Source organism: Acanthochromis polyacanthus, chromosome 22, assembly GCF_021347895.1.
Source record: "Acanthochromis polyacanthus isolate Apoly-LR-REF ecotype Palm Island chromosome 22, KAUST_Apoly_ChrSc, whole genome shotgun sequence".
Taxonomy (NCBI): domain Eukaryota; kingdom Metazoa; phylum Chordata; class Actinopteri; family Pomacentridae; genus Acanthochromis; species Acanthochromis polyacanthus.
The window spans coordinates 21754093-21767734 of record NC_067134.1 but is presented as its reverse complement, the minus strand read 5'-3'; the positions used below and the strand labels follow the sequence as shown (position 1 = coordinate 21767734).

The window sequence follows — 13642 nt, the reverse complement described above, 5'->3', positions numbered from 1 at the left end:
TGAATGTCTGTGATACACTTTGTCACAAGCCACCAAAATGCTTTTCAAGACATTTACCTCAAAACCACAAATGTGAGCCTCATAGTGGAACGAGAGTCAAAGTCAGTGAAGTCATTAGAGTTCAACTTCTGGGGACAACAGATATGTTTCTACAGTGTTGTCCAAATCCAACGGGGAGATCCTGTTGATATGATGCTATTAAATGATGTTGAACTTCCAGTGGCATTGCAGGAAACTTTAGAATTCACCAAAGCCGATAAGGTTCAACCTTTGAAGTCCACTACATTCTACATCAATCCGGCCAATATTGGTTTATATTTTTCAGAAAATGTTAGTCTGCTGGTGCTACAGGATAAGTCAAGGGTTTACACTGTGGGGTCCATGAATATGTGCAACATTTCACCTAATCTGTCTAGTAGTACCGTTAACCAAAGTGATAACCTCAAATGGCCGAAAGAAAGGCACTGCCAACTCCAAAGACATGCTGCTCCCTCTACTAATAGTTCTAAAATGCAAGAAACATCAGCACAGCTCAGTGAAACAGGCCAGTCATACATATAAAGATGTAATCAGTGGTTTTCACTCCCTCCTAGCAAAGAAGGAGGACCTCCATCATGCACTTGTTAAATTATTTGAAACCCCTCAGCAGGGACTCATGAATGGTCAATCATCAGAAGTTGTTGCTCTGATTTGATTTTTTTTCCCCACAACTTTCTTGTTTTCATATTGAAGACCTAATCTAAAAATGGACAGGTGTCAAACCTTTCAGTGTCAGTATGAAAACAAGGTGAAAAAAGCCACAAAAAAAGCCTAAATGCTTGCAGTTTAAACATATCCCCAAAGCAGCTGATGCTGAAAATAAAATGATATTGACCTTCTATAGAGGTGACTCCTAGGTATTGGCCGAAAAAAAATGTGTATACAGTCAGTTGTTTTTCTTTTCTTTTGCTTTGTGATAACTTACATTTGCAACATGTGTTCAGACCACAGGAGAAGTTCTATTTTAAACAGAGTTCTGTTACATCCATACTGTAGTCAGATAAGCATGAGTTGCATTTAAAACGTTAAAAACAAGTCAGACCTTAAAATAGTAGGCTTGGAGAGAAAGTTAGGAAAGTCACTGAACTCTATTCAAAACTGTGAGTTCCTCTTAAATACTAAATATAGTCAAATGTTTGAATAGCTAATGGCGCTAATGTGTATTGCGAATAATTGCAAACTCAACAGCAAATTGAGTACTAAATGTTGAATGATGGAACACTTAAAGAAGCTAAGGGTGCCTTTAGCCATCTTGTTATGATTTTTTTTTTCCATGTAAAATTTGAAAAGAAAACTGAGTCGCCCTTGATGATTAATATCGGAACATTTTAGATAGCTATTCGTGCAGTTAGCCTAGCTTACTTTACCAGTTTTTAAGGTGGAATAGATACTGAAGAGCTAAATAACTCCTCCTAAATAATGGCTGTGTGAACATTTTAAAGAGCTAATAGTGCTAAAATGTTAATGCATGAAAGTTTAAAAAAAAAAAAACAGTGCTTTTAACATCTTTTTTCCCCTATGTAGAATAAAAAAAGTAAAATAAGTTCTTTTAAATGTGGAATGTGAGGCTGTTTAATTAGTTGATGGTGCAGTTAGCTTAGCTTGCTATTTTCCTATGTTAGTCATTAATACAAACTGAGCGGCTCATTCTAAATGTTGAATATTAAAACATTTTAACGAGCTAATGGTGCTGTTACACATTTCTGCTTTCCAATTTTCTATGCGTAATACAAACAGCAAAATTGACTCTTCTAAATGTTGAATATTGTAAAGGAATGTTTAAAATAATGATGGTATATGACTCTTTCTGTATGGGCTTGTTAAAAAGGGGGAATAATTCATAATATGAAAAATATGTATGAAAAATGTTGATTTCAGCTGGCAGGGATCTTCACATATAACTGGCCTTTAATATTGCAGAAATAGACATCTCTTGTTTTTTCATGTGAAGGATAGACAGGAAGAATATTAGAGATGAGACTACAGAAGGGTGTAATTTCTAACATTATGAAAGAACATGTTGCTTCAGGGGGTTCTTAAAGGCATGAAACATTTTGTAGCTATGAAGATACACAGCTAACACAATGGTAGACCCATCTGCAGTAAAGATAATTGTACAAACATACCAAGAGAAATATGATCGCAATAAAGTTTGCCAACTATATTAATGTTCGACGAAACACACACCCCTCTTGTATCATGGTGATTGCTCCTCTTGGTTATAGATGGCTATCCTCTAAATGAGACAATTTACATAATTAGTCTGGTTTCCACTACAGGGCACAACAAGACTTGCCACTCGCTCATTATTGCTGTCATTCATTTTTCTATGGTAAATTGCTTCAACTTTTCAAATGATCTCAGCTTCAGTTGTACATGGAGACACTGCTGTTGTTGATGTATTAGCTTTCACCAAAATTCAATTTCCATGGCCCAATTTTTGGGCTTGTGTTTAACTGCTGCCCGCAGCAAGGATCTGCATGTAAAATCCTGCAGTTTTAATGCTAAATATGTCCAGAAACAGTAAACTACAAAGTGGCTCCAGCTTTCAAGCCTTTCATGTAGTCTGTTGTGACTTGAAGCACTCCATGGGAAAGTTTCACAGGTCAGTGAAGTGTAGCAATTAGCTTGTCACAGAACTATGGAAAATAAACAACTTTGCCTTGTCACACATAACGCCCCATTTTTGCCAATAAAACATCATTTCACTCAGCAGTAGACTCTAGATCAGATGAGTTGTACTATAAACAGGGGAAGTTACCCCACAAATACATGACACAGTGAATACCTGTTAACTACAGGAGGGTCCAACACTGTAAATCTTTAGTTGGTGTGCAATCCACTGACTTGCCAGTGAAAACTTACTGTTTAAATTTGTATGAATCATGCATTACTTGGTTATAAATCATGCATACAATAAAACTGCATTGCTGCATTAATCCTTCCTGTATTTCTTCACTTCAACTTTTATTTCTGCCTTTCGTTCCCTCCCCCTTCTTTCTTTCACCTAACAAACTCACTCTCTGTGTGGTTTCTAGATGGCTACCCACGAGATGAGATTGTGTACAAGTGGAAGCGAAACTCAGTGGAGACTTCGGACCAGAAATACTGGAGGCTTTACCAGTTTGACTTCATGGGGCTCAGAAACACCACAGACGTCCTCTCAACCACAGCAGGTAAACAGAACGCCAAACTAAGGTCAAGGGAGGTCAACACTGAACATGTCGAACTGATTCATTTCATGGCGTTATGACAAATAATCGTATAAAACTTTAATAATTTTGGCAGGGAAAGTTTTTTTTTTTAACCTCCTGTTTATCCGACGAGGAGGTGGAAGGTCAGCTGGAGCCCACTCCAGAGTCTAGATCAAGAACTGATCTCTCTCGAGCTGCTTCACTAGCTTGGCACCTCAGGCTCTGCACAGGTTAACATTAGCGCCATGCCCATAAATGTAATCATATAACTACAAGCTCATAAGTACTCCCCTCGGGTGGAAGGGCAAATAGGTTTTTCCACTGACATTAATCACCAAGATTAAAGATTGAAAAGGAAGTTTAATTATTCACTCCTTTTCCTTCTCTCTCCACGTGCTATCAGCATGGTTGTTAGGCCTTGTGTATTTTGACAATTTAATGTAAATTTGTAGTTTAGGAGGTGGCAGCAGCCATAGGAATATTGTTTCTCCAACAGATTCCAGTAATTAAATCCACAGCTTGCACAAGGTAGTCGAGTTCCTTATAAATTTGTAATGCTTTCACGTGACATTTGTTGATGAAAACAGATTGTAATGGCTTAAATGGTGAAGCATAATGAATGAGGGAGGGAGAGGAGGAGCGGGACGCAGTGATTGTTAACCCCTCTTAACCTTGCTTGTGAGTTGCATATTCCTTTCGTGCCATACGGTCTTTTGTCTTTGGAGAAACACGCTCAGATCTGCATAATGTGACCTGATTCAGCTTTCTAAGAGCTGAACCTCCGTTCATGAATATTCGAGGAACAGGAGGATGATTAGAGGAGGGATAACAGGGAGTGGCATCAAATTATTAGGGAGCTTAGTGGAAATTAGTTGTACAGCTTCATTTGTTAAAGCATTCTAGTGTTTTGTGTCCTTTTCTCCTAGTCAGCATCACATATGGTATCTCTCCTTTCAATTGAAGACAACTCAACATGCTGTGCAACAAACAGCATTTTTTGATTGTTTAATGTATCACTCATGGGGAATACTGATCAAGCATCCTGTTTATATCTAATGAGAAACTGTCACTGCATCTCTGTGTTTCTGATCACCAAAAAAAAAAGAAAAAAAAAGTGACTGATGAGTACTCTCATTCCGAGACACATTGATAGCCTTATAAATTATATGCTTTCCTGGACTCCCGCTGCATCGTCAAAACACAGCCAAACTAATTTTCTGCTGAGATGCTCAAAAGCAACGACAAACCTACACATCTACCTCATGCTGTTCAAGAAAATTAGCCGTTTTCTCATTTATTACCTCGTTTCTTTTTCCTGTTTCACTTTGCCGGAGCTCCATCTCCACACGCATGATGATTAGATCCCCGGCTAAAAATACCATATCATTAATTTACATCATGACAAACTTCGAAAGTGCTGCGTTTCTCTTCCTCTCTCCCTTATTTCCCTCTCCCTCTGCTCACTTTATGCTTCATTCCTCATAAATACATGAGGTATGGGGCTGTTTTAATGAGGACAGAGTGGACAGATCCCTGGCCACAACACCACCGGGGACCCCCGCTGCAAATCCACCGTCGTTATCAATTCAGCAGCGTCCTCTTCAAAAGGCCCCAAAGCGGAATTCCAGACACTTCAGCTCTTTGTTCTACCATCCCATCGCAAATTCCCCAAAAGCTTCCATTATGCCCTTTTCTGCAGTTACACAGGAGAAATACTGATGTTCTTCCTTTTGTGTCTTTACATGTGCATTTTTTTCTAATGCCTTTTTAAAGGAATCTTCAGCCTCCAGTGAAATAGCTGGAAATGCCCGGCTTCCAATCGCATACCGTTTTTTCTACTTGATGTTCTTCTCTTTACTAATACATGAGATCCTCCACACAACCTTTGGCTGGCTTCATTAACCTGGCACTGACCACTATCACATTAGAATCCCAGCTGGAAATCAGGAAACTGTATCGCACTACCCCTGCATGTACAGGAGACACAAGTAGGCATGTCGCATTAAAAAAGTTTCCACTGACCCCTAACTGCCCCTTCACTCCCTTAAAATGTCCGATCATACCATAGTAATCACAACCAGGCACAGCAGGCTTGGAGATCGGATTGTAACATCTTTCCTGAATTAAAACACAAGTGAAAAACTGTATGAAACAGATTCGCGTGAAGCTCCAGTGTAAGACACAAATGTTAGCTAGTTGTGCTAATTAACTAACAGCTTAGCATTAGTTTGTGGTGTTACATGTTCCGTTACAAAAAGTATTTCATGCAAATTTCAGTGTGAGAATGATGGACCTGGATGCTATCAGTGTTGGCATCTCTGTCCTGTCCTGTCCAGAGGCAGCATTACAGATCCCAAACACGGCTTAATCCTCAATTTAATCCTAAATTTCAGCTTCAAGAAGGACAGTTTCCAGCAGCTTCCAGTCTTAAAATGAGTTACAGAAACACCCTGATTTAATAAAATGTTATAAGACACATCTATCAGTTTGTACCAAGTCCCTCAGTAGTTATGGTAATGACAGGGCATCTTTATTTAAAGTGCTGTACAGGCCATCTGTGATCTCTGTTCATGATTCAAACTCCATTTTACATGAATTATGTAAATCATCATCATACCAGTTTTCTGCTGTCGATAAATAACCTGAACAGACCTCTCACACTACACACTGCAAAGAAATTGAAAATATAAATTGAATACTCAAACCCAGTGGCATGAGATACAACAAAACAGCTATCATTACCACTTTGTCAGCTGTTCACACTGTCAGCCTGAAGCATCTGTACAGTTATTTCAAGAATCCTCACATCCTTTCCAGAAGTCGTGGTGTTGTTAACTATTTCAAATATTAAATCAGTCTAGTGTTATTACACAATAGACACCAATATGTTTTATGTATATTGTGTGCTGTTTCCGATCTGTAATCTCAATGCGGTCAGACTGGTAAATGTCACCTTTAATCACAGAGCATGTATTCTGGTTTCTGGCTCCAAAACCTACAGCCATTTTAATCTCACAATGTCACTGTGACATCTGAGCAAGTCACGATCAATTTAAACAGAAATCTAGCCGCCGTGTGTCATGCTGCGATCACCAGTGATTGTTTCTGTAGGTTTGTTTCATCTGGACGGAGCCTAATATGATCATGTAGTCTGAGTATTAAACTGACAACCTTCAGATCAGGGTAAATCTAGGCTGGCAAAGTCAAAGAGCAGCGCTTCCTGGCACTCCTTATCACCCCTGAGGTCCTCTCGTCAAGGCCACTGATTCCCCCCAACTATGGCAGAGGCCAGAGGATCCTGTAAGTGTGTTAAAGTCAGCACCTGATTTAGCTTCTGATAAGTTGGAGGGTGGTAATGACTGAACAGATTGCTGATTGCTAGCCTAGAGATGCTTATTACTAGCCAAGTCAGTTACAAATTCATGGGCATATGAACTGCTCGGCTCGCCAAATGAATAGCTGAGCTCGGGGAACGGGCGGCTCATCTTGTACAGTAATAGAGAAGAAAACCTGCCGGCCTTTTGTTTCCACCTCTGCTCTCTCATTTACCACCATTGGTCAACTGCCGCCTTCGATGTAGACACTATTTTGGTTCACCCCCTGTGCTTCACCCAGCTGCTCCAATGGAACTGCTCAGAAACCAACAGATCAGAGTGTTAGTGAGAAAAAGCCCCAATTAGAGGCATATTTAAAGATTACAAAATAAAAACATTTATATCAACTATACTCTAAAAAGTAATTCAAGAGACCTCTTTCCAGCATTTGATTAAATGCATAATTGCAAGATAAAAGTTCCAATGCACTAATTTAGTTTGCAAACATTATTTCGATTGGTTTGGGTGATAAAACAACGCTTGGTATTGTATCAAATTAACATTGGGTGGAACATAAACTCAAATATCTGTGTTAGCTAATTTAAAATTAAATCAAGCTGCAGTAACTAAATTGAATTAGCTTGAAAATTTATTTTTTTCTTCATTTTGAATTCAGGATTTTATATACCTCAGATTGCAGAGATGGAAAAACTGTTTATGATTAAAAAGACCTGTGATTGAATTGCCCTAATTCAATGTCATTTTCTTGCTGAACAAAATTTCATTAAAAGTTGTCTTAACTCAAAAACACTGATGCAAACTATTGCATTACTTTTGTTGTTGTTGTTGTTGAGCATAGACATAATTAAAAAGCACAGATTCAGGTTCCCAAACATAACCCTTAGGCATCGAAAATGCCTCCTAAACTGACCTTTCTACAGCAAACACCGGAAAATGGTTCATTGTGAGCAAGAAGCGCAGCAAATGAGGATTTTTTTAAGCATTTCTTAAATAAAAAATTGATAACTTTCTCACTATGAGGATTCAGTTTACACAAATTATATTTACAAAAGTGCAGAAAAACTTTACAAACTTAGCACAGAAAGAGAAATGTACTCTTATACATATTTGAAGCAGGCACAATAACAGCATCTAAGCCAACGTGTCTCGAAGTCATTATTGAAACGGTTTTCCCAAGAATTTTTCATGCGTCTTCCGAACAGAAAGAAGAGCCGACAGTACGAGATGAGTTTCTCGACAAGTGTAGAGCAGGCAAGTCGGACTAATAAGTGTTCTGCAGAAGTGTGTAAACAGAGGGGTTGTTACTGTCCCAACAAAAATGTAAACAGAGGGGTTGTTTGCTGTATTGTACATCGAGACGACAGAAGTCAGCGTGATGCGGCGGTAGATAGTCCATGGAGGATTGTACATATCTGCAGCCTCCATATCGTCAATCATATAGTATTTATTAATGTTATGTAACTGAATCTGTCTTATACTGCAATATTTTAAGAATAATTGAATCTCCCGTGCATTGAACTGTCAAATTAATCATTCTATCAACAAATGAGTGTGGATGGTCAGCTTCTACAGCATTGCAGTGTTGTACTGGACACAAATGTTGTTCTATTTACCCCTGTTGTTCTAATTCTAATAAGCCTTTGGATTGCTTTAGCAGAACATAGGCTGCATCTCAGGCATAAAAGGGAACCTAAAATATAATGAGACAGTTTTATTTAGGTGACATAGCAAAAAAACAACAAACACAGATGTTATGCTGGGCCTGCTGTGTTGTGATTAGGGTTTTCTTTGTTGGGAGCATCGCTCAGGAGAAAATGAACCAGAATCCCTTTTTTATTAATGAGATCTGATTGCATGCATCCTTTCTTAATATACCATTTGTTTGCATAGACAACCATGGGATTTACAGGACTGACAAACAGGGATGTAATTAGGGGGTATATGAATAAAAAGTGATTAACTGTGCCATGCATTTTATCTCCTTTTCTAACACTCTTTTCAACCTCAGTCTGAACAAAGAACTGGGTTCTTTTTTAACCAGCAGCAGCACAGCAGAAGTGTGGTTCACCTGTTCGAACGGTGAAACGTGCTGTCATTCAACTTTTCAACAAAACTCCTGACTGCTGTTTCGAGATTGTGTGGCGTAGCGGTGCGCTCTCTGTGATGTCGGTGAATTTTCACATTTTCACAGCTGTCATTACAGAGCAGAGAGCTGAATTGGCAGCCAATGTTTGTTTAAAAAACACCCTTTATCAGCCCCAGTGTTGATTTCTTTTAATTAAGTGTGTAGGTCATTCATAATTCCATCTTTTGTTTGACTGATTAACACATTTTCACATATGTTCACAGTACTCATATTATGATTATGCTAAATGGAACATAAGTAAGCTCCATATCGCTGTATATATGATTCATAATATGTGCAAATGGGCTTCCAACGAAAGTAGGAGTTCACTCTTTTAATTAATAAAATCATCCCACACTCTAGAGCTGAGGTGCAAATGAACACTGAGAATCCCACTCACGCTTATGGAAGCCATGTTTACAGTCTTGCTTTAATGCTGCTATCTCCAGATCAACCATTAATTATTTCGTTATCTCAAGAAAACAAAAGGCGGAATGCTGAAGATAACAAGATAATTTACCACAGGAAAAAGGGACTATTGTTCTATTGAGATCACGGGATAATTAGGGAGAAGTGGAAAACAAGTGTCTGGTTCATTTGATCACACCTGATTTCAACCTCTGAGATCGCTGTCACGACTGTCAACAGTCTCAGCAGGATCGCTGAAGTGCACTCGCCTGTGAAGTTGGAGTCAGGCTAGCCTTCTCCAAAAATGATGAGGAGTGTTTTGAATATTATCTCAAACAGAAAGACACAATGCGACGCCTGTGGTGAAGTTTGACTGAAGTACAGTCAGATGAGTTGCTTAAAAATGGGGAGCTACTCCTTGATCTGACGTTTCCAACTTAAATCACTTCCTGCAGTTGACAGTGTGAGAACGGGGAAATGTACTTTTTTTTAACTTTTTAATGTCAGAAACAAAAGCTATATTTACGAAGCACTTGATTTTACTTTAAATTTATCATGAATAACATGATTAGGAATGCAAAAAGAACAAAAAAAAAAAACAGATGAAAAGAAACCACTGCTGTGTGTGGAGACAAATGGTGCTCATTTCAGTAATAACAGTGATGCACTTCATTGTTGGTAGAGAAGGAAAGAGTATTGTACGAATCTATCAACCTGCTTGGAATAAGCACACTTTGGTATTCTTGAGTGCTATTCTTCATAATTTTAACTATTTTATGTTTTAAAAAGGCAGGAAAGAAAATCAGGCTGTTTGGCGAGAGCAGGATGCATGCTGGTGCCTTTATTAAAGTAAATTAGTGATTAGTCACCCTCGTGTATGAATCATACATCAACAATAAATCATTTTATGCATGAAGCATGAAGACACAGAAAAACTGTATCTTTTTGATCCTTAGAGACCCTCCAAAATCTCACAAAACAGTGTTTTTAGGGGAACTCATGTTCTATTTCGAGAGGCTCCCCTGTAGTTTGCACCCTGCTGGCGTAGCACTACTTAAGATATCTGACAAACAAAGCGGAAATGACTTTTTGTTTTCTCATGATAACAGCAGAAAGTGATCACAAGAAATTCACTAGGCATTGAAAAATAATTGCAAGCGTGACAGTTTTTGGCTACATGTGGAACAAGGGTAGTAACTAAACACTGTGCAGGAACAGAATTTTCCTCAACTCTGGAAGGACGGCAGTTTTTTTTTTAGTGGCCTCAAACAAACACTATTTCCATCTGCCCAAGACGTTTAAGAGCAAAACGTCACATACATACACCCGTGGATTTAAAATTTTCTAAATCTGGATGAAACCCAGTTACAATCATATACCACTGTGGTCCAGACAACTTAAACTTTCTACTTACTACACAAAAAAGTAGGAAGACAATGAAAAAAGTCAAGTGAATTTCTATTCAATTGGACTTGACATAACAATCATACTCAATATGGATGCATCTAAAGAAGTGAACATTTGGCTACTTGGCTATTTCAGGAGGTGAAAATGACACAGGTCGTCTAAAACATACTGCAGCAGGCTACTGTATGGACTAATTGGGTTAAACTGATGTAAAATCCTGTGGTAGCCGCTTTAATTCCATATACCCTCCTCTGTTTCATTGATAATTTCAATTCAGGTAAGCTGACATTGCGGAAAAAAAAAATCTGAGGCTTTGTGCTCACAAATACGGATATTTCCCTAAACCAACATTTTCTGTTTTGGCCTCTCATCTGTATGCAAACAGGGCATCAACACATTTATTTGTTTACATGCGGGAATTGGAGAAACAATGATTTCAGATATGGATGGATGGACGGATGGATGGATGGATGGATAGATAGATGTAATGTTGATGCATTTTTATAAAATGCATCAACAAACATATCCGTATTGGTCTAAACAAGGCCAGAACATTTCATATCTTTATGAATGCTCCATGTTCAGAATTTTCAACTTGGAAATTTTTATCTCTAACTTGAATTGAATTGCTGCATGGTCTTTTTTTGTGTGTGTGGGTTTTAGATAATAAATTTCAACAGGACAGCTATCTCACAGAAATATTGTTTGTATGCAACTAAATTGCATTGCGTTTTCAGAGAGATGCATTTTCTGCCAGAATATGTTTGTTTATGACACACTACAAAAGCTGCGACTCTTCAGGCAAACAAGCATACATTAGATGGGGTGTGACTCATCACCATTGTAACCCTGAAAATAAAGGAGAAGCTTCAAACATGCTTTAACACAAACTGTGATATTCCCCCAAACCAAACCACATAGCTTTGGTGCCTAATCGAAATCAAACAGCAAGTGAAATCTGAAATTAAATGAGCAAATAGCACTGGAGTTTCAGAAAAATGGCTCAACTCAAGACGCAAAATAAAGCTGAGGAAATCTACTTGGAGACGACTGAAATGCTCATTGAAGGACAGACAACTTAGTAGTATCTGAATTATAAATGAAGAAACCTCTGGTGCACCTTCAGTCTAGCTCTTAAATGCCTGAAAGAATCCCTGGACATAATGACAAAAAAGTGAAAACTTGGAGGCACCGTGCAGATAATTGTTGTTGCACTTGTACCCATCTGCAACTGTCTGAGCGATAAACACTCCTCTGCACAGTGTCATCACACTCTTTATTCACTGCACCTGCGATTAAAATGATTATTTCACTGCTATGGGAAGGATGGCGTAAGGTTCAGCTGCAAGCTAACAACAAAAAGCCTTCTACAGATGTTTTATTCTATCTGACATCGTTTTCATGGAGACGAATGAATGGCAGCAGATTATCAAAAGGAAAGAAATGCTCTTCTGATTCGTTGAACTTTGTCAAGGTTACAGAACAATGGCTTTTGTTATCCAAGTATTGTAGCTCAAAATCTCCCTGCTCCTGTCAATTAACTCCTAAAAAAACAAGCATCCTACTGTAGTCAGACCATTAAAGTAGCAGCAGAATAAACTCTGTCACTCTCCTCGTTTTTCTTCCCCTCACACTGACAATGCCATTGTACACTTGCACAAGGTAGAGAGAAGTTTCCGTTTCTACATTCTAGTTTTTCTCATTTCTTCTCCTCTCTGTCAGTCCTTTGCTGTCCATAAATCAAATTGAGCTCACTTTTTTCCAGTTATCTCCTCTCTTTATTGTCTCATCCTGTCCTTGTCTTCTTCCCCTCTGTCTGCCTGCCTCCCCATTTGATGAGGATTCTAACCAATTATACTCAATTATACCCAATTCCAGACCATCAGAGCAGAAGCTTAGCTCTTTTCTGATGCCTTGTATGACCAATAATAACAACTCTGACAAATTTCAATGAAGTTTATCGTCTCTTTGCAGTGCAGAAATGGTCTTAATTAAAGCCGCTGAAGACCTTAGGTCTTCACACAACTTTAGACACTTCTGACAATCTCATTAGAAAACCGTAAAAGTCTCCTTTTTGTGGTTGGCGTTCCCCAGAGCTCATTTACTAGCCCCTCGCTGCTTCACCTACATTATTTCAGCTCAAATATAAATGTGTCTTTGTATCAAATCAACTGGCTATCATTGCTTCTGTGATGACATGCAGAATAAAGTATGTGGAGCCTGCTGCTAACAGCCTCTCATTAGAATCTGGTTCTGTCCCCTGTTTTGATGGAGATGATTAAGCTAAGAGGACAGCATGATGTAGCCTCCAGCTACACATCAGACCTTTTTAATTACTCATGAGCCAGTGTGCTGCTTGGGATCCTCAGGGATGATGATCTGTAGTTTATGAGTGGATAGCAACATGTAACATAAAATAGCAGGGTCACCTTACAATACAATAAAACTTGAAGAGCTATTTTACAGCTAGAAAAGTGACCATTTGTTAAAACTACATTCTGGAAAGATGCTGTTTTGGCATTGGTACCAGAAAAACTAAGAAGACGGCAAACGCAATCCTACAGCAACCACGAAATACTGCACATGCCTTCCAAAGCCGCTCCATTCCTACTCCTTTTATAGGCACTTTAATGGACATCACACATAGACTGTGCATAAAAGATGGACATTGCAGCATAGCAATCATCAGTTCATTTGGACTCCTATTGTGAAGCCTGGAATCTGACATTTGGCCATTGCTATGTTGGTCTTTTACAATCAAACATAACGGACAAACAGTGAAGACTCAAAGGACATAGCGCATGGTGATAAAACAGCAACCTGTCAATTACAAGGAAGCTGGACTATAAAACATACCCTTCTTTTTTACTGATAATGGGACCATAAATTACAAAATGAACATCATGATGTACTCAGAAAGTATTGAAACTAGCGACTGAGACCATAAACTGATCAGAAAAATGTTTACTGAGGTAATACATCAAGTGAGAAGTAGAATTACAGACTGTTCAACCAAAATATCTCAACAACTATAGTACTAGAGAGGGAGTATTCAGCATTCAGCACTCTGAAGAAAAAAAAAAGATCAACATTTTGTGACAACCTACATTGGCATTATTTATAGTTTGGAACAT

General features: G+C 38.5%; 1 protein-coding gene across 1 annotated transcript in view; it reads left to right on the top strand.

Moving 5' to 3' along the window:
- Nucleotides 1–13642, top strand: part of LOC110950029 (gamma-aminobutyric acid receptor subunit gamma-3-like) — a 113649-nt gene that overhangs the window by 75217 nt on the left and 24790 nt on the right. Inside the window, exon 7 of the mRNA XM_051943561.1 lies at nt 3078–3215. Coding sequence (XP_051799521.1) covers nt 3078–3215 — 138 coding nt within the window. The remainder of the gene's footprint in view (nt 1–3077; nt 3216–13642) is intronic.